General features: G+C 44.2%; 1 protein-coding gene and 1 long non-coding RNA gene across 7 annotated transcripts in view; one reads left to right on the forward strand and one right to left on the reverse strand.

The window, feature by feature from the left end:
• The window catches only part of FLNB (filamin B), a 143,427-nt gene that overhangs the window by 53,998 nt on the left and 63,320 nt on the right, over nucleotides 1–26,109 (forward strand). For all 4 annotated transcript variants that reach the window (XM_015538545.2, XM_007084399.2, XM_007084400.2 and 1 more), the window contains exons 2-11: nucleotides 2,672–2,920; nucleotides 5,818–5,915; nucleotides 8,654–8,801; nucleotides 16,457–16,575; nucleotides 17,618–17,695; nucleotides 19,118–19,280; nucleotides 20,108–20,305; nucleotides 22,906–23,043; nucleotides 24,574–24,700; nucleotides 25,779–25,915. In XM_015538545.2, coding sequence (XP_015394031.1) covers nucleotides 2,672–2,920; nucleotides 5,818–5,915; nucleotides 8,654–8,801; nucleotides 16,457–16,575; nucleotides 17,618–17,695; nucleotides 19,118–19,280; nucleotides 20,108–20,305; nucleotides 22,906–23,043; nucleotides 24,574–24,700; nucleotides 25,779–25,915 — 1,455 coding nt within the window. The remainder of the gene's footprint in view (nucleotides 1–2,671; nucleotides 2,921–5,817; nucleotides 5,916–8,653; nucleotides 8,802–16,456; nucleotides 16,576–17,617; nucleotides 17,696–19,117; nucleotides 19,281–20,107; nucleotides 20,306–22,905; nucleotides 23,044–24,573; nucleotides 24,701–25,778; nucleotides 25,916–26,109) is intronic.
• LOC122236682 lies at nucleotides 14,300–25,764 on the reverse strand. 3 transcript variants are annotated; one of them, XR_006214863.1, is made up of 3 exons: nucleotides 25,477–25,745; nucleotides 20,013–20,172; nucleotides 14,300–14,664 (listed from the first exon to the last, which is right to left on the reverse strand). It is a non-coding gene; the product is annotated as an uncharacterized LOC122236682 (long non-coding RNA). The 3 variants fall into 3 exon arrangements; XR_006214864.1 differs by having other exon boundaries at nucleotides 20,040–20,172; nucleotides 25,477–25,744; XR_006214862.1 differs by lacking the exon at nucleotides 14,300–14,664 and having other exon boundaries at nucleotides 19,923–20,172; nucleotides 25,477–25,764.

The raw sequence follows: 26,109 nt of genomic DNA on the forward strand, positions 1-26,109 counted from the left end.
TCGTGTTTCCCCCTTCTGAGGACTGCTCTTCTCCCTTTAGTTTAAATAAAGGACTCTGGCATGGAAAATTGTTTGACCTGGAATTTCTTATGATTGGTAGGTAGTAACTCAGTAATCAGTAGCGCTTCAAAGACAACCTTATAACAGGACATCTTATCAAAAAAATTCCGTCATGGTCAAGGGCTGCCAGCTGGAGAAAAATATGGTCCGTGGGATGAACTCCTCGGATGTTCAAGTTCTGTGCACGGTCAAGTGTCTTCTGCAGATTATCGCTTTATTGACCACAGGACCTCAGAAGCAGAGGGGGCTTCATGGTCACATAGTCTGTGCAGCTGTACAGGGCCCTGCTCTCAGAAGGGTTCTGTGCTTGGTTTAATGCTCTGCTGTTGCCATCTTGAAATTCTTAATCCTTTTTGGACGAGAAGTCATGTATTTTCATTTGTCGCTGAGCCCTGTGAGTTATGTGGACTGTCCTGTTTAAAAGTTATTATTTATACAATTCATTGCATAGAAAATCTCTGGGCACCTTAGTGAGGATTGCTAAGTGAGGATTGAGTGAGGATTGCTCAAATATAAATTGTCTTACCAGCCAGTTTATGATACTCTTTACCCTGTACAGTTTTACACGATCGAGTTTTATTATGACTGAATCTACAACCATAAAAGTACCTTTGGTTTCTGTGGGTTTGGGTGCGCCCTTTTAAGAGGATCTTTTCTTGTGAGAAGACTAACAATAACCAGGTGAATTTAAAAACAAAAAAAGTCTCCACCCTTTCAGTTTTGAGTGACATGGGGTTTACTCCTTCTCAGTATGTGTGTATATTTCTCATGTGGTTGTAGTTGGGTTTCATTAAGTGCAATCTGGCATGTGTCTAACTGACATTCAGGTGGTTTGTGGTGGGTGGGTGAATGGGTGGGACAGGGTGAAGGGAGCTGCAAGATGGTGAAGGCTCATCACTCCATGGCAGGTGCTCACAGTCCTGGAATGGGGGCTTGGAGGCTCAGGAGTGAATGGTTTTTGTCTTGAGAGGACCCTGGCACAGTCACACACATGTTGGTGGGAGTGAAGGGCCACCACCTGTTGGATCTGGCCCTTGGATGATGAGCCAGGGCTTGTCCCACAGGAGGATGGGGGTGAAGGGTCTTCCCACCAGAGGGAATACAGAACACATGGAGAGGTCCATGGGGTCCAAAGCAGGATGTAGTCCAGGAATGAGGAGTCTCTGAGTCTGGAGTGTGAACTGTGGTGGGAGGGGTGACAAGGGTGAAAAAGCAGGCTGTGTTTGGGGGTTCTGAGGGTGCTGTATGTCTAAGGAGTTTGACTGTGGGCAGTTGGGACCATTGGTGAATTTGGAAGCACAGAGGTACTGACTAGAAAGATAGTTGTAGGGTTATGTGAACATGGTTCAGCTTCATGGCTGTCGAGGACTCTGAGAGAGGGGAGGAGGGGCCACACATTTATTGGGAAGGTGGAGAAAAGGATTTGCCAAGAGATGTAGGTAGAGAAGGGAATTGACACATTGTTGAAATGGCAACCTGAGATTTGAAGGAGGAGTCCATGATGGCTCTGACATTTTCAGTTTGGGGTCCTGGTAGAATAGGGGCGTGCAACAGGGGTTGTTTGGTGGGGAAAGGGTGGAAGAAATTGAGAGGGGGGAGTGGGTGGGTGGGTAATAGGAGGGGAAGGATGTGGGTGAGGGGGAGAGAGATGGGGGTATAGACAGGAGAGGAAGAGAGAGGGGGAGAAAGATTGGGGATGGATAGGAGGGGAAGTGTGTGCAGGGGGAGACAGGGAGAGAGATAGAGAGATTTTATTGGTAATGTTTGGATTTTGATGGATGTAGGTAGAGGTTGGAAAGAGGACAGAGGGCCATAGAGAAGCCAAGGGAGTAGAAGGTAGAAACCAGCAGCAGGGAGATTTCCTGGAAGATTCCTAGACGGGGCTGGTGTAGGGCTTGTTGTGTTAAGCTCAGGGAGCACTAGAGAGGAGCCAGGACCTTGGGCCGGTCACTTATCCTTCTGGCAACAGAGACTTTGCCCAGCTGGATTAGCTTAACTATTAATGACTTTATCTTATGAATGACTAACTGGAGAGAAGAGCAGAGATGAAAATGATTGATAACACCCAGAGATGGTGAGATCTGAAGGGAAACTGGCCTCTTACACCTCTAGGACATAATGATTAGTGAAAAGAAAAGTATAGTAGAATATAAATTCAGGGCAGCAAACACACACACACACACACACACACACACACACACACACATGTATATGTATATATATATAAACACATACACATATAATTTGGTAGATCACATACTATCAAGTTAAACAGATGGTTGTCCCTGGAATTCAGCCACCTCTTTTTATTGTCCATATTTCTGAAATGAGTCCTTTAAAATTTAAAAGCTCTTTTTATTACAGAACATTTCCAACGTATGCAAAAGTAGAGATAAAAGTATAATACATTCTCATGTACCCATGATTTCACGACACTGGTAAACATTTTGGAATCTAGTTTCATCTGTTACCATCCTCAAGTATTTTGAAGCAAATTGTAACATTACAGTCCTTTCATGCTGAAATAGTTCTGTGTGGTTCTCTGACAAATGAAGATTTCATTCACAACCGAGAGGAAGGTGCCAACCCACGCCTGTGCCTCTCTCCCCAGATAGCAAAGCCATTGTGGATGGGAACCTGAAGCTCATCCTGGGCCTGGTGTGGACACTGATCCTCCACTACTCCATCTCCATGCCCGTGTGGGAGGACGAAGGGGATGACGATGCCAAGAAGCAGACGCCAAAGCAGAGGCTGCTGGGATGGATTCAGAACAAGATCCCCTACTTGCCCATCACCAACTTTAACCAGAATTGGCAAGATGGCAAGGCTCTGGGAGCCTTGGTAGACAGCTGTGCCCCAGGTAAGTGTCCATGGCTGCCTGAGCCAGCTCTTCAGGATGGAGATTTGTGGGCCCAAAGCCCCCTTGGTTGTCTCATGGGAAAGCCGGGTTTGCTGTGATTGGTGTCTTCTCCTAGTTTTAGCCCCCTGTAAGAGCAAAGGGAGCTAAAACTGGCTCTGTTTACCTTCTAGGTGTATCCATTGACTTTTTGAGCATTGAACTCAGTTATTTACCCAAATCCCCAATGAATCCTGTAGTTCTTGGAGCATGTTTAGCTTTCAGACTCCAAAGTCCTGCCTCTTCCCACATTTGGTGCCTGGTTTCCCATTGACTTCAGCAGAAACACGTGGCCCTGTTAGTTGACTTGGCATGAAAATCTAAAAACTTCCATTGAGTGGAAAGTACCCATTTTTATCAACCACTGGGTGACTATACATGGCGTTCTCCACCCTTTTTTTTCTGTGTTGCTATGAAATAGTGCTTGATCAGGATCCAGTTGGAGGCTTTCCCCCCTTTTCTGAGTGGTTGAGTGCACACCAAGGTAGTAATTATCCTCACTGGAGGGTTTAGATTGATGGGTAGAGTTTGCTGGTACACACTCCGTAGAAAAACCAGAGCCTGTGTTTATATGCACCCTCAAGATTGTTTCTAATAAAAAATTTACTTTAATAATCATATTTTCCATTTACGAATACTCTGTATATGCTGGTCACATTAGTTTTTAGTAAGCTAATGGTTCCCGACACACTCCAAGCGGAGCTGGCTAGCCTATGTTGGACAGGGAGGGCAGGCTGACCCCAGGCCTCATTCTGTCTTGAAAGCCTATAAGGTGGTGATGTCTCAAACTAACTCAAAGCTCAGCATTAGTTAATTTCCCAGCACCCTCTTCCTTGCTTCCACCGAAAGACACATTTCAGGATACCTCTTTACCAGTTTAAACCTGTGGATGTTTACTTCAGTCCTATACTTCTCCTGTTTACAGAGGCTTTTAAGATGATTCTAGGTTTGGGCTTTTGGGCAAGTGGATTTTTGAATTATACAGAATACAGTTGCTAGTGCAGTCTTTTTAGATGTATCTAGGAATAGGATTGTGATATTGTGACTTATAAAAGAAACATGTATTTTAGTCTTTGTCCCTTTCCTGGCACAGAGCTCCAAAAACCCTTAGAATTTAAGTGATAAGAGCCAGGACAATGGTTCCTTTCAACCACACCTGAGTTTATGTTAATGAGCTGACTTTTATTTATTTATTTTTTATTTTTATTTTTTAATTTTTTTTTTAACGTTTATTTATTTTTGAGACAGAGAGAGACACAGCATGAACGGGGGAGGGGCAGAGAGAGAGGGAGACACAGAATCGGAAGCAAGCTCCAGGCTCTGAGCCATCAGCCCAGAGCCCGACGCGGGGCTCGAACTCGCGGACTGCGAGATCGTGACCTGAGCTGAAGTCGGACGCTTAACCGACTGAGCCACCCAGGCGCCCCAATGAGATGACTTTTAAACAGCTGCTAAGGATGGGGGCAGGTGATTAGAGGGTCCCAACTGTTAGCCCTATCTCCTAACCGCCAAGGTTAGAGGAGAGGAGATGGAAGTTGAGTTAATCACTAGTGGCCAGTTATTTAATCAATCATGACAACATGTTGAGGTCTCCACAAAATTCCTTGAACTATACATTTGAGGGAGCTTTCAGGTTGGTAAACACAAGGAGGTGCTGGGAGGGTGGTGCACCTGGAAAGGGCATGGAAGCTCCACACGCCTTCTCCCATATCTTGCCATATGCATCTCTTTCACCTGGTTGTTCTTGAGTTGTAACTTTTTTTTAATTAGAAATTTTTTTTTTTAATTTTTTGAGTGAGAGTGGGGGAGGGGCAGAAAGAGAGAGGGACAGAGGATCCAAAGCAGGCTCTGTGCTGACAGGCTGACAGCAGCAAGCCCGATGTGGGGCTCGAACCCACAAACCGCGAGATTATGACCTGATACAAAGTCAGATGCTCAACTGACTGAGTCACCCAGGCATCCCAAGTTATAGCCTTTTATTTAAAAAAAAATTTTTAAGTTTATTTATTTATTTTGAGAGGGAGTGTGTACACATGTGTCAGCAGGGGAGGGGCAGAGACAGAAGAGAGAGAATCTCAAGCAGGCTTCATGCTGTCAGTGCAGAGCTTGATACAGGGCTTGATCTCTTGAACCTGTGAGATCATGACCTGAGCTGAAAGCAAGGTTTAGACACTTAACCATCTGAACCACCCAGGCACTCTGAGTTGTAGCCTTTTCTAATAAATCAGTAATCTAGCAATTAAATGGTATTCCTGAGTTCTGTGATCCACTCTGGTTAACAATTGAATCTGAGGAGGCATTGTGAGAACCTGCAATTTATAGAATGGTCTGTTAGAAGTCCAAGTAACAACCTGGACTTGCATTTGGTGAAGTGGGGAAAGGGGACAGTCTTATGGGACTGAGCCCTTAACCTGTGGGATTTTACACGATTTCTACATAGATTGTATCAATTTTGAGTTAAATTGTAGAATATCCAGCTGGCGTGAACCCTACACGTTTGGTGACTGGACTACAGAAGTGCAAATGTGGTGGGGGGGAAAATCCCCTGTAAAAAGGCACCAGGCTCAAATAGTTTTATAGGCTTTGTTTATTTATTTATATCACACCTTCAAGGAATGAATAATCTCTGTGTTAATGCAAGAAAATAACAGCCTGAAGGAGAATTCTCAGTTTAGACTCAGAATAGTTTCTACTCTGGAGGAGTGGATACTTTTTGCCCTTAAAATATACAGTTCACTGTGATTTTAGGAAGAAATTGTTCTCTGAATTAAGATACCAAAGGGGTTTAATTTAAGCACATGGCTTCCTTTAATCTTTTCAGTGAGTTAATATTAACAGAATCTTTTGTGTCATATTAACAGGTCTGTGTCCAGACTGGGAATCCTGGGATCCACGAAAGCCTGTGGACAATGCACGGGAAGCTATGCAGCAAGCAGACGACTGGCTGGGTGTCCCACAGGTATATATACAAGCAACACCATGTCCCATGGGGCTGTTTCCATCCTCCAGCTTGTTCTGAGACTCTGTGGATGCCTCTTTCGGTGTGGCAGGCAGTCTGACATCCTCAGCCTCAGCCCTCAGAGAGTATTGCCTATGACACTCTCCCCTCTTCCTCAGTTTACCCATAATAATAGGTTCCCATTGATTTAGGTGCTTGTAGATCATTCAAAAATCTTCACAGTGCTCTGTCACATGTGGAAAATTTTCTAGTGTTTCTGCTCCAAAGATCTCAAAGACTGTTTTGAGATACAAGACTGCAAATGTAGACTTTAATGATTAGGTTGAACTGTAAGAAATAGCCAATATGTGACCACTTTTTACATATTTTAGAAGTTTTTTTTAAGATTCAGTATATTAGGGAAAGTCATAGGACTTAGAAGTTTTTTTTTAAATTTAAACCAGGATAACCTACCATTATTGGAAATTGTGGAAGAATTTGTATTGCTCCTAATCCTATCACAGGAATATGACAAGAGAACTTGGAAATTGAATAAATCTTGGGTACCATTGACAGTAGCCACATTACGTAGTTGAGGTCTTGTCTTCTAAGGTTTTTCAAGGAGGCTAAAAAACTCCCCCTGACATTTAAATACCAAGACTCCCATATTTGAAGCGCTGGTCAAGAGAACTTGTAGGTGGCCAGTGCCGTGGATGGATGACCTCACCACTGGTTACATTATGGACTAAGTAATCAGAGCCGAGTTCAGTGTATTTTGTAATAGGATCCCTTGGGAGATAGAAAATTTTGCCTGTATTTCTTTGGTTTTGACATCATGTCTCTGCTTCATGGCCCATTTCTTGGCTCTCTCACCCTCAGTAAATGGTGTGGTATCTTTTTCATCTCCTCTTAAACCTAAAACCATCTACTTTTGACGTACATGTGATGTTGGCACTGTATAGTTGTTGAGGGAGCTGCCTGGAAGAAATGTCAAATCAATGCACATCCGACATTTTATGGAATGAGTGAAGACAATTGTTCAAACCCAAGTAGCTGTTCTGTTGCTGGAGGATAATGATCAGTATGTTTTCTGGTGTGTGTGTGTGTGTGTGTGTGTGTGTGTGTGTGTGTGTGTGTGTGTGTGTTACTTTGGGGTGAGGGAAGCTGGGTATATATGTTATTCATCTGCATTTAGTTAACCCGGTTCATGAGACAGAGCCTTCTGTTGGTCTGAGGAGTACTGCCTTACCTTACCTCCTCAGCACCCTTACTGGGGGCAGAGAGATTTTTTGTACTGTTTAGGACTAGGTCAGGTAGTAGGCCTGAGGCTGTGATGCCTTCAAGGAGGCTACCTGCCGAGCATGGGAGTAATCTTGCTCCTAGGCTACGTGTCAGGAGAAATTAACTTCCTCCCTATTTTTTTTAACGGCTCTTAATGTATTGAAACCCATTGTCATCAGCTCAGGCCGCTCTAACAAAATACCATAGATTGGATGGTGTAAACAACGGAAGTTTATTTCCCATATCTGGAGGCTAGAAGTCCAAGAGCAAGGTGCCAGCAGAGTCAGTTCTTGGTAGGGGCCCTCTTTGTGACTTGCAGACAACTGGCTTCTTGCTGTGCCCTCACATGGGAAAGAAAGAGAGGTCTGGTCTTTCCTTCTCTTAATAAGGGCACTAATCCCATCCTGGGGGCCCTATCCTCATGACCTCATCTAAACCCACTTACTTCCCTTGGGCCCCACCTCCCCATACCATTACCCGGGTGGTTAGGGCTTCAGCATGTAGCAAGACCACAGATCTAATATGTTGCTGTGTTCTCTCTCTCTTTTTTTTTTTTTTATTTAAAAAAAATTTTTTTTAACGTTTATTTATTTTTGAGACAGAGAGAGACAGAGCATGAGCAGGGGAGGGGCAGAGAGAGAGGGAGACACAGAATCTGAAACAGGCTCCAGGCTCTGAGCCGTCAGCACAGAGTCTGACGCGGGGCTTGAACCCACGGACTGTGAGATCATGACCTGAGCCGAAGTCGGACGCCCAACCGACCGAGCCACCCAGGCGCCCCCTCTCTTTTTTTTTTATTACTATTCTTTATTGGTAGCAGAGTTAATAGAGATGCAGGCAATGGGTAGATGAGCAAAGGGAAAGGCCAGTTTATGTGCTTCTTGGTAATATGTGCAAATCCTGTGTATACTTGTTTCTTCTTTCTCCTCACTTGACACAGCTTACCCCTTCTGGAAAGTTTCCCCAGGGTAGGAGGTGAGCAGGCCTTTTTTGGAGGGTGGGTGTGCACCTCTGGAAATTACATACAGAATCGCCTGGAGGAGGGGCTCCCGGGTGGCTCAGTTGGTTAAGTGTCTGGCTCTTTGATTTCGGCTCAGGTCATAATCTCATGAACCATGGGTTCCACATTGGGCTTTGCACTGACAGCGCAGAGCCTGCTTGGGATTCTCTCTCTCTCCCTCTCTCTCTGCCCCTTCCCTGCTCATGCACGTGTGCACGCATTCTCTCTCTCTCTCAAAATAAATAAATAAACATAAAAAAAATTGTCTGGAGGGCGTCCTCAGCTTCCAAAACGAATAATGACACCTCTAAAAGGTTAAAAACACTGACATTGGCATGTAATTTGATATAATTTCACTTAATTTAGAGGCTGACTCAATTTCTTAATGTCTAGAGTGTTTGACTTGAGACATTTGCAAAAACTTTAGCGGTTATAAGTGATGTACTCTGGGTGTTCACCTACCATGCTGTTATTCTAGGTCATCACTCCTGAAGAAATTATTCACCCCGATGTGGATGAGCACTCGGTGATGACTTACCTGTCCCAGTTCCCCAAAGCCAAGCTCAAGCCAGGGGCTCCTCTGAAGCCCAAACTCAACCCGAAGAAAGCCAGGGCCTATGGCCGAGGTAAGCACTGGTCTTGCTGGGTTTGAGACTTGTCCTCTGGTCTTAGACATGATTATGTGGCTTCAGGAAGAAGGTTCTTAGAATCAAGAATGTATAGGCTTGATCCTTGAAGACCTCCCAGGCCTCCTTTGTCAGATGCTTTTTACCTCAAAGTCCATTTGTTCACGAGCAACTTTTCTGCTTTGTGAATCTAGGCTTTAAGAAATGTTGCTGCTTTAATGTGATGGAGAATGAGTTTATTGCATTGTGACTTTAGTGCAGTAACCGTGGGATGAAGACAGGACTATTTTCCCATTTTTCATATGAGAAATCAGAGAGGCCCAATCTGCTGGGGATAGGGGGTGCAGGTGCCTGTGTCATCAGGCTGCTGATTCATTTCTCCTTTGGTCATGCTCACGCTGCTTCAGATTTCCACATGGGGAGGGAGCTATTGTGACCCCCTGACAGACACTTCCTTGCTGAGACATCCTGTTTATGATCACTGAGGCCACTGCGGGCTGCAGGACAGTGTTCTGCTCAGAATGTTATGGTGGGGTAAAGGCATGTTGAGGCATTTGGTGTTCTGGCTGCCATCTGACTTCAAGCACACCAGCTTTTTAAGAACTGTTGTGTTTCAGCCCAGGGTGGTTTCTGGTAAAGATTAGCCCCGTGAGCTACAACTTACTCCCTTTGTTATGGGGAAAGGAAGGGAGTGTATTATATTTCTTAATTTTCGTAATTACAGTTGGGATCACATTTAGAGGCACAAGATATCTTGTATATCCTCTCCTAGAATCTGCGGTTCTAACCCTTCTAACAATAGTTTTCTTGAGCCCTTTGTGTGTGTGTGTGTGTGTGTGTGTGTGTGTGTGTGTGTGTGTGGTTGTCGAATTCTTGAAAATGCACTGTAGGCATTGTGACAGTTCACTCAGTACATTAGCAAGCCTCTCCTAAAAATAGGGCATCCTTTTGTATAACCAGTCTTCATTATCACAGTAAGAAAATTAACAATTTCATATCAACTAATATCCAGTGTATGTGAAAATTTCCCTATTGTCCTAAAATTGTCTATCATAGTTTTTGCTGTTTTATAAACCAAGATCTGATTAAGATTCACTACAGGGGCACTTCGGTGGTTTAGTCAGTTAGGGTCATGATCTCAGATTTCATGAGATTGAGCCCCATGTTGGGCTTTGTACTGATAGCACAGAGCCTGCTTGAGATTCTCAGTCCCTCTCTCTGTCTGTGCCCTCCCTGCACATGTGTGCTGTCTCTCCAAAGAAAGTAATAATAAACTTAAAAAAGATTGACTTACTAATTTTGTTGTTTCTTTAGACTCTTTTTAAAGAAATGTTGTTGTTTTTTTTTTTATTTTGAGAGAGAGAAGGAGAGCATGAGCATGGGAGGGGCAGAGGGAAAGAGAGAGAAAGAGGGAGAGAGAGAATTCCAAGGAGGCTCTGCACTGAGTGCGGGACCTGATCTCACAACCATGAGATCGTGACCTGAGCTGAAATCAGGTGTTGGACTCTTAACCGACTGAGCCACCCAGGTGCCTGTAGACTTTTTAAATCTAGAATAGCTTCCCTTAAAAAAATTTTTTTTATGTATAACATTGACTTCCTGAAGAGTGCAAAGCACTTGTCTTGTAACAAGATGTTCCATACACTCATTCCCTTTGAAAATATCATTTCCCTACTTGGTGTCAGCTTAGTCTTAAGGTGACCAAGGGCCAGGGCAGTGGTGCTGTGTGCAGTTCTCAATCTTAGTGGTCAGGTTCTTATCTGTTTAGCATGATTTAGAACACCAGAGAGACCCTGATAATTCTGGAACAAACCACCTTGCCTTTTGAGGTTCCTTTTGACATCGAGGTGGCACTGTGCAATCATTTGTGCATTTGTGTGTATAGAGACTGGGCACTTTGTTTGAAGCCCTTTCCGGATGTGCATTCACTTAAAGGTTGGCTTGTCTGTGCTTGTTTTTTGTTTTGTTTTGTTTTGTTTTTTTTACTGTTTATGTATTTTAGAGACAGAGCACAAGCGGGGGAGGGGCAGAGAGAGCCAGAGACAGAATCTGAAGCAGACTGCAGGCTCTGAGCCATCAGCACAGAGCCTGATGTGGGGTTTGAACCCACGAACCATGAGATCATGACCTGAGCCAAAGTTGGACGCTCAACCAACTGAGCCACCCATAAGCCCCTGTCCATGCTTGTTTTAAAAGTGCTTTCCCTAAAGCATAATGAAGGGTGGTGGCTAGAATAAGGAATCTCTGATTTTCAAGGTCATGCTTCTTTAATAGCAAAAAAGCTTCAAACAGCAAAGTAAATCTCTTGTTGACAAAATTGGTCAAATGGATTGAATTTAATCAAGGCATAAAATGCTTGTTTGAGGTCACCTTATCACTGGCTGTCCAGTTTCCCCATTGTTAATGTGAAACGGTTTCCTTTCACGATGCTGTTTTCTAGAAAATGACTATTTGCTACAGTTCAGGAATGTAGCTAGTCATTGCCATTTCCTTCATCTGCTTTTTTTTTTTTAAGATTTTATTATTTAAAAAAATTTTAATGTTTATTTTTGACAGAGAGAGAGAGAAAGAGAGACAGAGCATGAGCGGGGGAGGGGCAGAGAGAGGGAGACACAGAATCCAAAGCAGGGTCCAGGCTCTGAGCCGTCAGCCCAGAGCCTGACGCGGGGCTCGAACTCACGGACTGCAAGATCATGACCTGAGCCAAAGTCGGGTGCTCAACCGACTAAGCCACCCAAGCACCCCTTAAGATTTTATTTTTAAGTAATCATCCGACAGGGAGCTCCAACTCACAACCCTGAGATCAAGAGTTGCGTGTTCTACCTGTTGACCAGCCAGGTGCCCCTGATCTGCCTTTTAAAAATTTTATTTTATTTTTTATTTATTTATTTTTTAAGGTTTATTTATTTCTCAGAGAGAGAGAGAGAGAGAGAGAGAGAGAGAGCGAGCATGCACGCACAAGTAGGGGAGGGGCAGAGAAAGAGGGAGACACAGAATCTGAAGCAGGCTCCAGGCTCTGACCTGTCAGCACAGAGCTTGAACTCGTGAGCTGCGAGATTATGACCTGAGCCAAAGTCGGATGCTTAACCAACTGAGCCATCCAGGCACCCTGATCTGCCTTTTTTAACATTTTCTGTCCTTGTGGAGAAAACGCACCTTAAAAAAAATATATATGTACACACATACATGTATGTATTCATAGGTATATATTTTTTGCATTTTTTTGTTGTGGTAAAATATACATAAGATAACATTCCCTATGTTAACTGTTTTAAAATGTACCATTTAGTGACATCAAGTACATTCACCGTGTTGTACAACTGTCTCTACCATCCATTTCCAGAATGTTTTTATCTTTCCAGACTGAAACTCTATACCTGTTAAACTATAGCTCCCCATTTCCCCCTCCCCCATCTCCTGGAAACCTCCATTCTCCCTTCTGTCTCTATGAATTTGCCGACTCTGGGTACCTCATGTAAGTGGAATCATAAAATATTTGTACTTTTGTGTCTGGCTTACTTCACTTAGTAAAATGTTTTCAGTGTTCACCCATGTCATGGCATGTGTTAGAATTTCATTCATTTTTAAAGCTCAATGTATATACCCCACGTATATACCACATGCTTTATCCATGCTTCCGACAACAGACATGTGAATTGCTTCCACCTTTAGCTACTGTGAATAATACGGCTGTGAACGTGCGTGTGCAGGTATCTGAATCCCCGCTTTCAGTTTTTGGGTGTGTACCTAAAAGTGGAATTTGTGGATTGTACAAGAATTCTGTGTCTGTTTTTTCTCTTGTTATCAGTAGGAGGGCCAAGTGTCATTTTGGGCAACAGAGCCACACATCAGGCCACATGGGTAGAGCCTTAAGATTTTATCTTTGTCCTGTGGTGAGACCGAGGGCAGGGGCAGTTTTCTTTCTCTCTTGTGTGGCCACGTTGCTTCATTTTTGCCTAGTGAACCAAAGTATAGAGAACACTTCGTCTTCTAGTTTCTAAAAGGATTGAGAGTGTTTTTGTTTTGTTTTGTTTTTAATTTTATCTCTTGGACGTTGGCCAGATTGCAGTTACCAGCCGGTTGGCACTTGCAGATCTTACTCACTGAGACCCATTCACTGAAAGGATAGAGGGCTGGAGTGAGGCAAACTTACAGCCACAAACAGATCTTTATGGTGGGCTTGCTTGCGGGGTTAGGTATGTTGAAAGCATGCATCCGTGAGCTAAGCGGAAACCTCTCTTGAAACCCATGTTCTGAGTAAAGCATTCACTGCAGAGCAAGCCTTAAGCGCCCTTGTGAGGAGTCTGGGGGAATGATTGTGTCCTTACAGTTAGCACAGCTGTGAGAGAGTTCACAGAGGCTGGGTGGGGTTCAGCCTCCTGACCAACCATAGTTATTAGCCAAGGTGGGCCAACCCAAGCCCAGCCTTGGGTAAGTAGCAGAGTAAATGATTTCTCAGGCTGTTGGAATCAGATGGACTAGGTATTTGTGCATATCTTAAGTGCGTATTTATGCATTAAGTGACCTGATCATTACATACATTCTAAGCGAAAGAAGAATGTAGAACATAAAAATTGAAAACCCTGCTTCCCAACTGCTAATCCCATTCTTTCCTTCAAAGTCCGAGGTATTTCTTTCCTGCCTTTTTTCTGTGCCGAAATGAATTCCAACTATGTAGCTTCTTCAGTTTGCTTTTCTTTTCTTTTTTTTAAATTGTTTTGAAGCTTATTCATTTTTGAGAGACAGAGTGTGAGTCAGGGAGGGGCAGAGAGAGAGAGGGAGACACAGAATTCAAAGCAGGCTCCAGGCTCTGATCTGTGAGCACAGAGCCTGACAGGGGGCCCAAACTCATGAATGGTGAGACCATGACTGGAGCCAAAGTTGGACACTTAGCCAACTGAGCCACCAAAGCACCCCTTAAAATCATCGGAAGCCCAAAACATAATGAGCAATAGCAGTTGGTAGATCTTACAAATATCTTAAAAATATTGAACAGGCTGCCAGAACCCAAGGCAGAAAATAGCAAAGTGGAATGACTTTGGGGTTAATAAATACAATCTTTTTTTTTAAAGGTATATAACAGAATATTAGCAAATAGTTTGCAATATATGATAAGAATTATTGAGCATGATCAAGCAGAGTTTTTTCCAGGGATGCAAGACTGGCACACTATTAGAAAATCAGTCAAAACAATCTACTACCAGGGCACCTGGGTGGCTCAGATGGTTAAGCATCTGACTCTTGATTTTAGCTCAGGTCATGATCTCATGGTTGGTGAGATCAAGCCCTGATTTGGGCTCTGCGCTGACATCACAGAGCCTGCTTGGGATTCTGTCTCTCCCTCTGTCTCCATCACTCCCTCTGTTCAAGCAAGTGCATGCACGCATGCTCTCTCCCTCTCTCTCTCAAAATAAATAAACATCAAATAAAAAATCTACTACCGTAATAGGCCATAAAGAAGGAAAATCACAGGGTCACATCAATTGATACAGAAAAAGCATTTGACAACATTCAACAGGAATCCATGATAAGAACTCAGAAAGGGGTGCCTGGGTGTCTCAGTTGAGTGTCTGACTCAGGTCATGATCTCAGCTGGGATCCAGCCCTGTCAGGCGCTGTGCCTTCCCATAAAAGGGAAAATATAATACGCTGGACTTCACCAAAACTAAGAACATAAAAAATGTCATGAAGTGTGGCCTGTGCCTTGAAGTCTTGGCATGGCACATGAAGATTGGACTGTGTTGTTGAAGCTTTCTTACAGTGAAGGCACACTCCTGGATGACTCCACTCTCTTGGAAGACAAGTGCCCTTAGCCTCCACCCTGCAGGCCACGTAGACACCATCTCAAACAGAACTCAAAATGCTGTGGAGACAATGATTGGACTTTACTTTTAAAAACTATTTATTTATTATTTAGATTATTTTATTTTATAATTTTATTTTATTATTTATTTCCTAGAGAAAGAGAGAGTGAGTGAACGAGGGGCAGAGAGAGAAAGAGAGAGAGACAGAGAGAGAAGCCCATGCAGGCTCTGCACTGTTAGCACAGAGCCCGAAGTGGAGCTTGAGCTCACCCAAAGTGGGGCTTGAGCTCACTTGATGTGGGGCTTGTACTCATGAACTATCAAGTTATAACCTGTTCCAAAGTCAGATACTTAACTGACTGAGCCACACAGGTGCCCCACTTTAAAAACTTTTTAGAACAATTTAAAACTTTTTGTAGTTAAGAGAACAAGAAGACAAACTTAAGGCCAGGAGAAAATATTTGGGAGCCACATATCCAACAAAGACCTAGTATCTAGAATAAAGAAGGAACTCTCAAAACTCAGTCGTAAAAAGAATCCAATTATGAAATGGGTGAAAGATGTGAACAGACATTTCACTGAAGGGTGTGTACAAATGGGAAAGAAGCACATGAAAAGATGGTCAGTATCATTGGCCATAAGAGAAATGCAAACTAAAACCATTACACATCTATCAAAGTGGCTAAAATAGAAAGTAATGATAATACCAGATGCTGGCAAAGATGCAGAGAAAGCAGATCTAGAGCACTCATCCATTGCTGGTGGGAATGTAAAATGGTGCAAGCACTCTAGAACACAGTGGGGGTAGTTTCTTAAAAAGAACTAAACTTGTAACTACCATACAACCCAGCAATTGCACTCCTTGGCATTTATCCCAGAGGAATGAAAGCCTATGTTCATATACAACCCTGTACACTAATGTTTATAGCAGCTTTATCAGCAATAGACAACTGGAAACAACCCAAATGTCCTTCAGTGGGTAGATGGTTAAACAAATGGTGGTACATTCATATCATGGAATATAACTCAGCAATAAAAGAACAAACTATTGATACAGGCACCAACCTGGATGAATCTACAGAAAATCATGCTTAGTAGAAAAATCCAACCCCAAAAGATTACATGATGTGTGATTTCATTTATATAACATTCTAGAAATGATAAAATTATAGAGATAGAGAACAGATTAGTGGTTGTTAGGGTGGGAAGAGGGTGGGGTGGGAAGGGAGTGGGTATGGCGATGAGAGGGCAGCAACATGAAGGATCCCTGTGGGGATGGAAATGTTCTCTGTCTTGACTGTGTCAAGCTCAGGACTCTTGTGATACTGTAGTAGAGTTTTGTACAATGTAACATTTGGGGAACTGGATAAAAGGTATTATTTCTTTCACCTGCAGGTGCATATCTCAAATTATTTTGCTCAGTCATCTCAAAATAAATAGTTTATTTAAAAAAATAATGATTGAATGCAATTTTTAAGCCTTTCAAGCAATACAGAATTGTCTTTAGTGAAAAATGAGCTCTTCTCCTATACCTCATTCCTCCTTCCCCCGTGTCACCTCCCTCAGGGCAAACCCCGCTGGTAGTTACTATGTTCATTTTTCATAGTTGTAGAGACTTCTACTGAATTTCTCTCAATATTTCAGAATTGGATATCACTTAAATAACAAGGACAAAATTAGGGCTTTTGACCTGTTTGATAATCCTTGTCACAGATGTTCTCATATGGTAGCTACAGGCTTGGGTCCCATCTCTCAGTTCCCGCAGAAGGAACAGAACAAGGGAACACTGTGGGTAATGGCCTATGTCAAGGCCCCCACCTAACTTGTAATGTGCTTCTGTAAACCTGACAGGAATCGAGCCTACTGGAAACATGGTAAAGCAGCCAGCCAAGTTCACTGTGGACACCATCAGTGCCGGGCAAGGAGACGTGATGGTGTTTGTTGAGGACCCAGAAGGGAACAAAGAGGAGGTATGTTGGAAGACGCTGCCACTCCATGGAACTTTTGGGGCTGTGACAGGGCCAGGGACTGTGCATTCATTTTCTAAGAGGATCCTGTGGCTTAGAGCAGTCAGAGTAATTGTCTCAGGACTATGCCTTGAAACGTAATAGAAATCAATACCCAAGGACACAGTGTTTAATAAAATAAGGGATACTTTGGATTTAGCAAAGGCCTTGTAAATTGAAGTTTCAGATGCTCAAGACCAGAATAACAACAATACTGATGCAGTACAATACAGCCACATACTGTTGCTTTACTCTCTTCCGAGACTGACTATCCTTGGTTCCTACCTCAGGGCCTTTGCCCATACTGTTCCTTCTATTTATCTTCTTAACACTGGATTTTATTCCTGGTGCTTAGCACCATCTGAAATTCTACACTTACTGGTATATTGTCTGTTTCTCCCACTGACGCAGGGACTGTGCCCGATTTATTTTTGGTATCTGACACTAGGCCTGGCATTTCATATACTCTTTTTTTCTTTTTTTAATGTTTATTTATTTTTGAGAGAGAGAGACCAAGAGAAAGACAGACACAGAGTGTGGGTAGGGGAAGGTCAGAGAGAGAGGGAGACAGAATCTAAAGCAGGCTCCAGGCTCCAAGCTGTCAGCACAGAGCCTGATGCGAAGCTTGAGCCCACAAACCAGAAGACCATGCCCTGAGCCAAAGTTGTATGCTTAACCAGATGAGCCACCCAGGCGCCCCCATAAACTCTTAATAATTACTGGACCAATAAAGGTTTAAGTTACTCGCTTTATGGTCCCTCTCATCTAGTGAGTTCCAGCCCTGAGACAGTGGAGAGTTAGGACTTGGGTATACATTTGTGCTACGTGACCTCGTTTCTGTGACGTTAGGCTGCTTCTTTCCTGGGGCATCCTTTAGAAGTGATGGTGCAGGAAATCGCCAGGACAGGGTCTTCACCTGGCACCTTGTGGCAGGGCCTTGGCTGGCATAGCATACTTTTACTGACACCCATCGCCTTCTCTAACTATTGCTCATTTTCTGTCCTAGGCACAAGTGACTCCAGACAGTGACAAGAACAAGACATACTCTGTGGAGTATCTGCCCAAGGTCACCGGGCTGCACAAAGTAAGATGAGGTGTTCTAGCTGTTGCTTTGACTGCTCTTCTGGGCTTGTTTCAATATGTGTCTCTTAGGAAGGTTGAATTCTACTAGGTTCTTTGCAATGTCTTAAGATTTTTTAAACTCCATCTGGGTGACAAGTGGTTGTAGCTGCATGCCTGGAGTATAGATGCTAAGCTGTGGGTTCTTTATCTTTAATGCTTCCTTAAGTACTCCTCTTTGGGGTGCTCCAGAACATCTATAAGTATTGGGGCCTAAGTGTGGAGAAGGCCAGTTGAATGTAGTCAAAGCCAGTGTCCCAGTCATGCACCTGGAAAAATGCTGGGGGTCTGGTCCCCAGGTTCTTCGTCTCAGCAACATTTTGAGTTCTATTTGAGTGGGTGTCCGGTTGGCCTATAGGACAGGAGCCAAGGGAGCCTTGCAAGAGAGTAGGGTGACCCAAGAGTGTGCCTTTCCTTGAAAGAAAGCCTTCAACAGCACACATGGGCCTCTCCCTGTGTACCATGCTAATATTTTGAGACCTGGACCATACTTACTACCTTGGTTGTTAGTGAATTCACCTGGAATCATGGCTATAGATTTTTCTTACACCTTTAGGATATCACAAATTTAGGAGAAAAAAAATCTTGAAGGGAGCATTTATGATGTAATTAATTCTGTCAATTCATATGAAACCCAACTCCATGCCCCTTCAAATTTAAAAGATGAGAGCTCCAACCCAAATTTTATTTTATTTTTTATTTTTACTTTTTAAATTTTGTTTTTAATGTTTATTTTTGAGAGAAGAGAGAGAGACACAGAGCATGAGCAGGGAGGGGCAGAGAGAGAGGAGACACAGAATCTGAAGCAGGCTTCAGGCTCTGAGCTGTCAGCACAGAGCCTGATTCGGGGCTCGAACCCATGAGCTGTGAGATCATGACCTGAGCTGAAGTCGGACACCCAACTGACTGAACCACCCAGGCGCCCCCAACTCAAATTTTAAATGAAAATCTATACTGTATCTCAAATTTATGTATCTGAGAGTGATTTTTGGTCCCATGAAAAATATTTTGACTCTGGGTTTGAAATCCTGGAACTATACCTTGTACCACTAGGGGGGTCAGTGGCCCCTTCTGCAGCTGCCTTCAAGGGTCCCATGTCTACAGATTCAAGTATAAGTATTTGTTCATATCCTATTATATTGGCTAGCCATAACTGATGTAAGCATTTTTAGTTTGCTGAAAGCATGATGTCCTAGGCCCAGCCTTGTGGCCGATGGAGCCAGGTGGGAGTCCCATTCAAGTTGCTTAACCAGGGCCTCTGGTTCCAGCCACCTTTGTATGTATAGTTAGGAGGATGGAAGAGAAGACTGTTAATGCATGTGGCTTCATATGGTGGTCTCCCTGGGCAGGGAGAAGTGACTATATCTCATCTATCTGTCACCCGCAGGTTACAGTCCTCTTTGCAGGACAGCACATCTCCAAGAGCCCATTTGAAGTGAATGTTGACAAGGCACAGGGAGATGCCAGTAAAGTCACTGCCAAAGGCCCAGGCTTGGAAACTGCTGGAAACATCGCCAATAAGCCCACCTACTTTGACATCTACACAGCAGGTATTGTGGACCAGGCTTTCTTCTGGAGTCTGAGATGATTCTCAGGAGCCCCAAAGGTTTGGGATGCCTGACCTTTTGTCTTTTCAAACAACCAACAACAAAAGTGCCTTTTTCCAAGTGTGTTGGTTATGTTTATAGATTTTCCTAAAAAATTTTTTTTACATTTATTTATTTTTGAGAGACAGAGAGAGACAGAGAGTGAGTAGAGGAGGGGCAGAGAGAGAGGGAGACACAGAATCTGAAGCAGGCTCCAGGCTCTGAGCAAGCTGTCCGCACAGGGCCCGATGTGGGGCTCGAATTCATGAACTGTGAGATCATGACCTGAGCTGAAGTCGGACACTCAACCAACTGAGCCACCCAGGTGCCCCATGTGTTTATAGATTTTTCTAAAACAGCTTTTCTTCTTTAAGATCTTACACTCAAGCTTGACTTTAGTTATTAATTATCAGGTAACTTCTGCACACATTTCTGACTTGAATAACCGTTGCAAAGAAACTAAGTTTTGAGAATCATCTGCTAGACCAAATTCTATGCAAGGCCAGTGTGGGGGCTGATGGGGAGGAATAAGGATAAGGTGGGGAGGATAAGACACGATTCTTGGAACATCACTTTCTTTTCAGTGTAGAAAACTTAGAAAATATGGAATGGGAGAAAAGGAAAGTTTATGACCCTCCTCCCCCAACCAGAAAACAGTTGTTTGCGTCTTGGCGTGGACTTTGACCTTCAGAGTACCTGTCTCCTTCGGTCTCCATCTTGTACCTGAGCTCATCCATAGTGAGTGTTCTGACAAGGTGACCTGGGCTCACAGAATGCTTGTTCTCTCCTAGGTGCCGGTGTGGGTGACATTGGTGTTGAAGTGGAGGATCCCCAGGGGAAGAACGCTGTGGAATTACTGGTGGAAGACAAAGGAAACCAGGTGTATAGATGTGTGTACAAACCAGTACAGCCTGGCCCCCATGTGGTCAAGGTCTCCTTTGCTGGGGACACCATTCCCAAGAGTCCCTTCGTTGTACAGGTTGGGGAAGGTGAGTGCTGGGGTGGCCAAATATATCTGCTTCTGGCATTGAGGCTGACGGTGTGCACAGCTGGGCTCCAAGGCCAGGGGTGTAGTGGGGGCCACACTAGACTCGCACTGTCCCCTTTCTGCCAGGTCCCCTTTGGTGGGAAGTGGCTTGCTTTGTCCTCAAGATATTAATATAACATCTTATTGTGAGCTGTGCGCTGACCTAAGTGCTTCACTTGTATTAACGCATTCAGTCCTCCCCAAAACACTCGTGTCGGAGGGTCGTCACTGAGAGATGCAGGACTGAGGCCATTTGGGCAATTGGTGTCTGTGGCTGAGGTTAGCACCTGTGGCACTACTGGTGCCCTGTGGCCTCCACTGCTTGGCCTTTACTGGACGTCAGGCACTTAGCATGACTGCATCTAATCATCACACCAACCAGTGTGTTTCAGGTGCTAAAATTATCTCCAGTTTTCAGGTGGAGACACTGAGGTTTGGATAACATAAAGTATCAGTGAGTACGGACTAGGCATCAGTAGAAGTAGAACTCAGGTTTCTTTTGACCCCTTACCCATGCTGCTAAACCCCTTCTGCAGCCAGGGCATGCTTTTTTCTCTAACGTCAGATCCCTTTCCTTCTGACTTTGTTGTTCTTTTGTTTTGTTTTGTTTTCCAACTCTGTTGCCTTTTCTAACCAATACTTGCCTTTCCCTGTTCTGTCCTCTGCATCTGCATCCGTAGAACTGGCTTCTTCTCTGAATCCTACCTCTGGGTCAGCCTGGACCCCGAAGCTGTTGGCTTCCTAACTGAGAGCACTGGGCCAGAGGCATCTTGCTGGGTAAGGGCTGGTCGAATGGGACTTCCATGCCAGTTCCCTGTGCTACCTGCACACGTTAGCTGGGCCTGTGCTGTTTGTGACCTCAAGACGTGACAGTGTGGGGGTCACTGTTACTTGTCTAGCTGGACCCCAAACCTGCTCTCTAGGTACATTGAAACATGTCTAAGACATCTCAAAATGGTGGAGGACCTGGTGGTTTCTTTCAAACTCTTTAGCTCCATTTAGTGTTTATATGAACTGAGCAGTTACCCTTTTGATGTTGAGACTATTACCCGCGTTCAGAATTTCCATGAGTGTTTGGTTGTTTTTTTTAAGACACATAAAAACCCTCCGGGGGAAGTCCTGTCATCCTGTTGTGACTTATTTCTGGTATGACCGACTTTTCTCCTTTTGACAAAGGAAAAAAAACAAGACTGACATATTCATAAATAAAAGTCTCTTTGACATATGCAGGAAAGAATTTTTAACAGCTTTCCTGTTCTAATATTGTTTTCTGATTCCCTCTCACTTGTGGACTACATTTTTCACCTTGCATATCCATCCATCACTTGTACTATTTAGTATTTAATTGATAGAGTTTTTCTTTTGATGTACTCACCTTTCCACTACTTAACTGATTTCATATAAAAAAAGAATCTTCATCCCATTTTCACAATGGAAAACCAGTGTCACTTGCAATAAAGTGTGGCCATAAAACTTATGTTCATCCATAAACCAGCTAAAATAATCTCCAACTCCTAGGATATGGGTATATCTTTTCGGGAAGCAGTTGTTTGCCAAATAGCCAGCTGAGAACATTGCAAGGTGGAGGCGCCAGAGGAGGAATTCTCTTCCTTCTATGCAGTAAAGAGTTTCATCCTCTGGAGTCTATGATCTCACTTCTAGCATATAGAGAACTACCAAATGTGCAGTTTCAGATTTGGAAAGGAAAAGCTACTTAATAAACAACAATGGACATTTTGCCCATTGCTTTCTCTTTTCTATACATAAAAGTGTTGCCCAAGTTGGCAAAGAATTCCTAGGGTACAAGGATGCATTTTATCAACCATGGGACAGTAGTTTTGTGGGCCTGTCATGTAAGAAGTACCAGAAACTACCTTGGTCCTTAATTTTTAGACATCTGACTTCAGGTTTTTTAAACTAGATCCAGAAATCAAATGGAGAGTGGCGTTTACTGCTAATTGTTGCATTTATAGCCACCCACATTCTGATTACCTGGTGACAGCACTAAAATATTCGTCTGCCATGGCCAGGGTGGGGTTGAATGGGTCTCTTTTTGAGTTGTCCTCTGGCTCTTCATGCGGAAGACGATCACATTTCGACTTTAAGAAATGGCTGATCTGAAGTTGGGATCGTGGTCAGATGTTTTCAAGTGCTACATTTTTCAAATAGACTTGAAAAAGTTTGGTCTTCCCAATTACTGGGCCCTTGAGTATGGCAATGAGATTTAACTCTCCTTCACTACCGAGAGGATAAATGCCAGGATTCAGCGGGTTCCAGGAGCTCAGCAAATGCATGCTGTGCTTCTCCTTCTTTCTGTGCCAAAGTAACTGCCCCCCCGCCCCCACACCCCTACCGTCCCTCTGCGGTGTGGCTGGACAAAGTTATGTTGTGTCCTTATTTGCTAGCCTGGTGTGTTCCCTGAACGGGACCCTTGGCCTCAGGCAACTGCTGCAGGCGCTCTGTGCAGAGCAAACATTTTCTTGGCGGGTGGCTCCAAGTTACCTTGGCTTGCTCAACTCTAGCGAATGAAAGGTTGAATTGATGTCAAAACTGTGTTTGCAGCCTGTAGTCCAAACGCCTGCCGGGCCAGTGGCCGAGGCCTGCAGCCCAAAGGCATCCGCATCCGGGAGACTGCAGACTTCAAGGTTGATACCAAAGCTGCTGGAAGCGGAGAACTCGGTGTGACTGTGAAGGGTCCTAGTAAGTGCTGCTTTGTTTCCTCATCTCAGGTGTGACTTTGGCTGGCTTTGCAGCCATAGCATATGGATTTCATCCCACAGCCGGTTTTGATTGATCCCAGAGAGCTATGTCAAAGAGTTGAGGCAATCTGGGCTCCATGGGGATCGGTTGATTAGTTACGTCTACCCTGGATACAGGTGGGAACAGTGGTAGCTTGACCGCCTCACATATTAAGGCTTCTGGGAAAAGAAAAAGCAGTGATGCAATAGAGTTTGAGAAGTGCTCTCCTTGGAATGACAACCTGAAGTGGCTTATTTTTTATTTGAGGAAACCTAGGCTCGAGAGAAAGGGTCTTGCCCAAGGTCACACAGCTCATAAGCATCTGGGCTGGAATTCAAGCGCAGTCTCTAAAGCCAGTAATTTTCCCACTACAGGTTACATTTTATAGATGATGAAATTATGCCAAGTACCTAATTACTATGATCAGTGCTTATAGAAGGAGAATAAAATTCCCCTAAGATTAAGTTTTCTTTGTAGATAACTGCTGTTCATGGAGGGGTGGGTTGCACTCTGCAACTCATTCTTCCTCCCTTTTTGGGGAGGGAGACCGCAGACACAAGGTCAGGTGTCTGCTCTGCCTGTGTTTTCCCCTGCCGCAGATAAGCAGCTCTCCATTGCTGGCTGCAGGTGTAGCAGCCCTCAGTGGGAATGTGAACTTCCTATGCCAAGGTTTCTCCCACCCTCTGTGTTCCCAACAGGCTGGGGCAGGAGTGTTCTGAGCTCCAGGAGGTTAATATTTGATCTCAGAGCACAAAGCTGTGAGGAGGGCTGTGCTCTAAGGGTGGCCAAGGTTCTAGACTGCCCAGACCTGGAGCCAACCTACTCTGGGGCTGCCCTCCTTGCTGGCTTGTTGCTACAGGAGCCAAGGAGGCATTTTCTCTGACCTTGGATTCTCGCTTGACTAAGTGGCTTTCCCAGCCAAACCTCAGGGCTCAACATAAAACAAGTTCCTACCTGATGGCTCAGTCTGGAGTTTGTGGTGCAGCATCTAAAACCTGTCCTCTTGTGGAGAGCATACAGGAACTTTCTCACTTTTGTCATCCAGCTTTGAAAAAAGATGTGCGAGGGCAGTAATTTATGCCAGAAATTCATGCCAAATACTCCTAAGGGTTCTGTCCCTCCTCAGTTTTGTGAGAGGCTAAGACAGCTACTAGCTATGATCGTTAAGGAAAATTGAGATAGGACTAGATTTGTCTGAATATAGTCCCAGGAGGTCCAGGACCTTGTGGCCTTCTTTTAGCTCAGTGAGCCTACTAATGCCGTTTAGCTGGGAAGTCTTCCTTTTCCCCACACTTTGAGGCAGAAATGGATCTATTTTTAGGCTTGGATTAATCTCCTAGGTTTTGAGGGTCTCACACTCTGAGGCAGCCCACTTCGTTTCCCTCTGTGGCTTATGTCTTGTAGATATTGCTGTCTTTCTGCTCTCGTCTTTTGGATGCTTATTCTGAGCCTGGAATTGCATTGGAAAGATGGTGTGCTTTCTTCCCACAGAGGGTCTGGAGGAGCTGGTGAAACAGAAAGGCTTTCTGGATGGAGTCTATGCATTTGAGTATTACCCCAGCACCCCGGGGAAATACAGCATTGCCATCACGTGGGGGGGACACCACATTCCAAAGAGGTGAGTCTCCAGCCGGAGTTGCGTCTTCTCTGGAGGCGTGCTCAGTCCAGGGAAAGAGATCTGCTTTGTTGAAAACTTTTTTTTTTTTCCTCATAGCAGCACACAGACATTTGGCCTGTTCTCAAAAACAGCAGAAAGTCACTGTGGTTTCGGCTGCCTTGCTTTAAATCAAATGCTGGTGGTTTGGGGCTGGTGGAGGGCGGGGGGTGGGGGAAGCAGGGAAGTCAGAAGGAGCAGTAATAGAGAGCAAATGGGCTGTGTGTCTATATACCCTCATATAAACTAAGATTCTCTTTCTTTCAATGTGTGCCTCTGTTCAGGAATGCCATGGGGGTAAAGTCTGCCATGGTTTACATTAAAATTCTCTACGTGAGTGCAGTCAGGAGCCAAGGGACGCAGACTCCAGCTTTGTCTTGTGGGCATCACAATTACCCTCTCCTGTTCATGTGTTTTCCAGCTTTCCTAGGGGCAACTTTAAACTCTGAATAAATTCCATTTACCTTAAGAAATATCTGGGCATTACAGGGTTCTGAGAATCTAAGCAAACTTTTTTTTTTAAGTTTATTTATTTATGCAATCGCTACCCCCAGCATGGGGCTCAAATGAGCCCCGTGTTCTACTGACTGAGCCAGCCAGGCACCTCTCTAAGCAAACTTTCTTTTTTTTTTACTCTCCCATATCAAAGTTAAAGCATATTCATTCATGTAGGAGATAAAGCCTATTCAACCTAGTTTTCTTCTTATAAGCAGGATCTAGAGAAGTATGCTGTCTCTTACCATCCAGAGCTCACAGTCTGGTGAGGTCTACATTCAAGGGTGAATGATCAGAAGGATATTGCAAGGCAGTGTGTCTTGAGTGCCCACCCAGTGGCCACCTGAGTGCCCCGAGGCAGCCACAGTCCTTTATATTGTTGACATAACAATGACCGTGGGGGCACCTGTGTGGAGGAAGGGGTTGGCTAGATAGACATTGGGACTGTAGGTAAAAGGAGTGGAAAAAATATGTGCAAACAACTTATGGCTGTTTGTAGTCTCTTCTTTGTTCTTCTTTAATGCTTTTTCTGTTCCTTTTCTCTTAGCCCCTTTGAAGTTCAAGTTGGCCCTGAAGCAGGCATGCAGAAAGTTCGTGCATGGGGCCCTGGCCTCCACGGTGGGATTGTCGGGCGGTCGGCAGACTTTGTGGTAGAGTCCGTTGGCTCTGAAGTGGGGTCTTTGGGTAGGTGGAAGCAGCTGGCCAGCGGCTTCTGGAAAGCTGAGATTACATGAGGCCTGGTCCCAATGTCAGGCTGAGAGTTGAGTCCTCCTCCAAGCTTCACTACCCTTAGCCCCCTTGCCTCCTGACCATCCGTGGCCAGCTCTGGATATGGCTGTGGGATTGGGATTTTCATTTTCCTCTTGCCCTTCAAGTTG

This window comes from Panthera tigris, chromosome A2 (assembly GCF_018350195.1).
Source record: "Panthera tigris isolate Pti1 chromosome A2, P.tigris_Pti1_mat1.1, whole genome shotgun sequence".
NCBI lineage: Eukaryota > Metazoa > Chordata > Mammalia > Carnivora > Felidae > Panthera > Panthera tigris.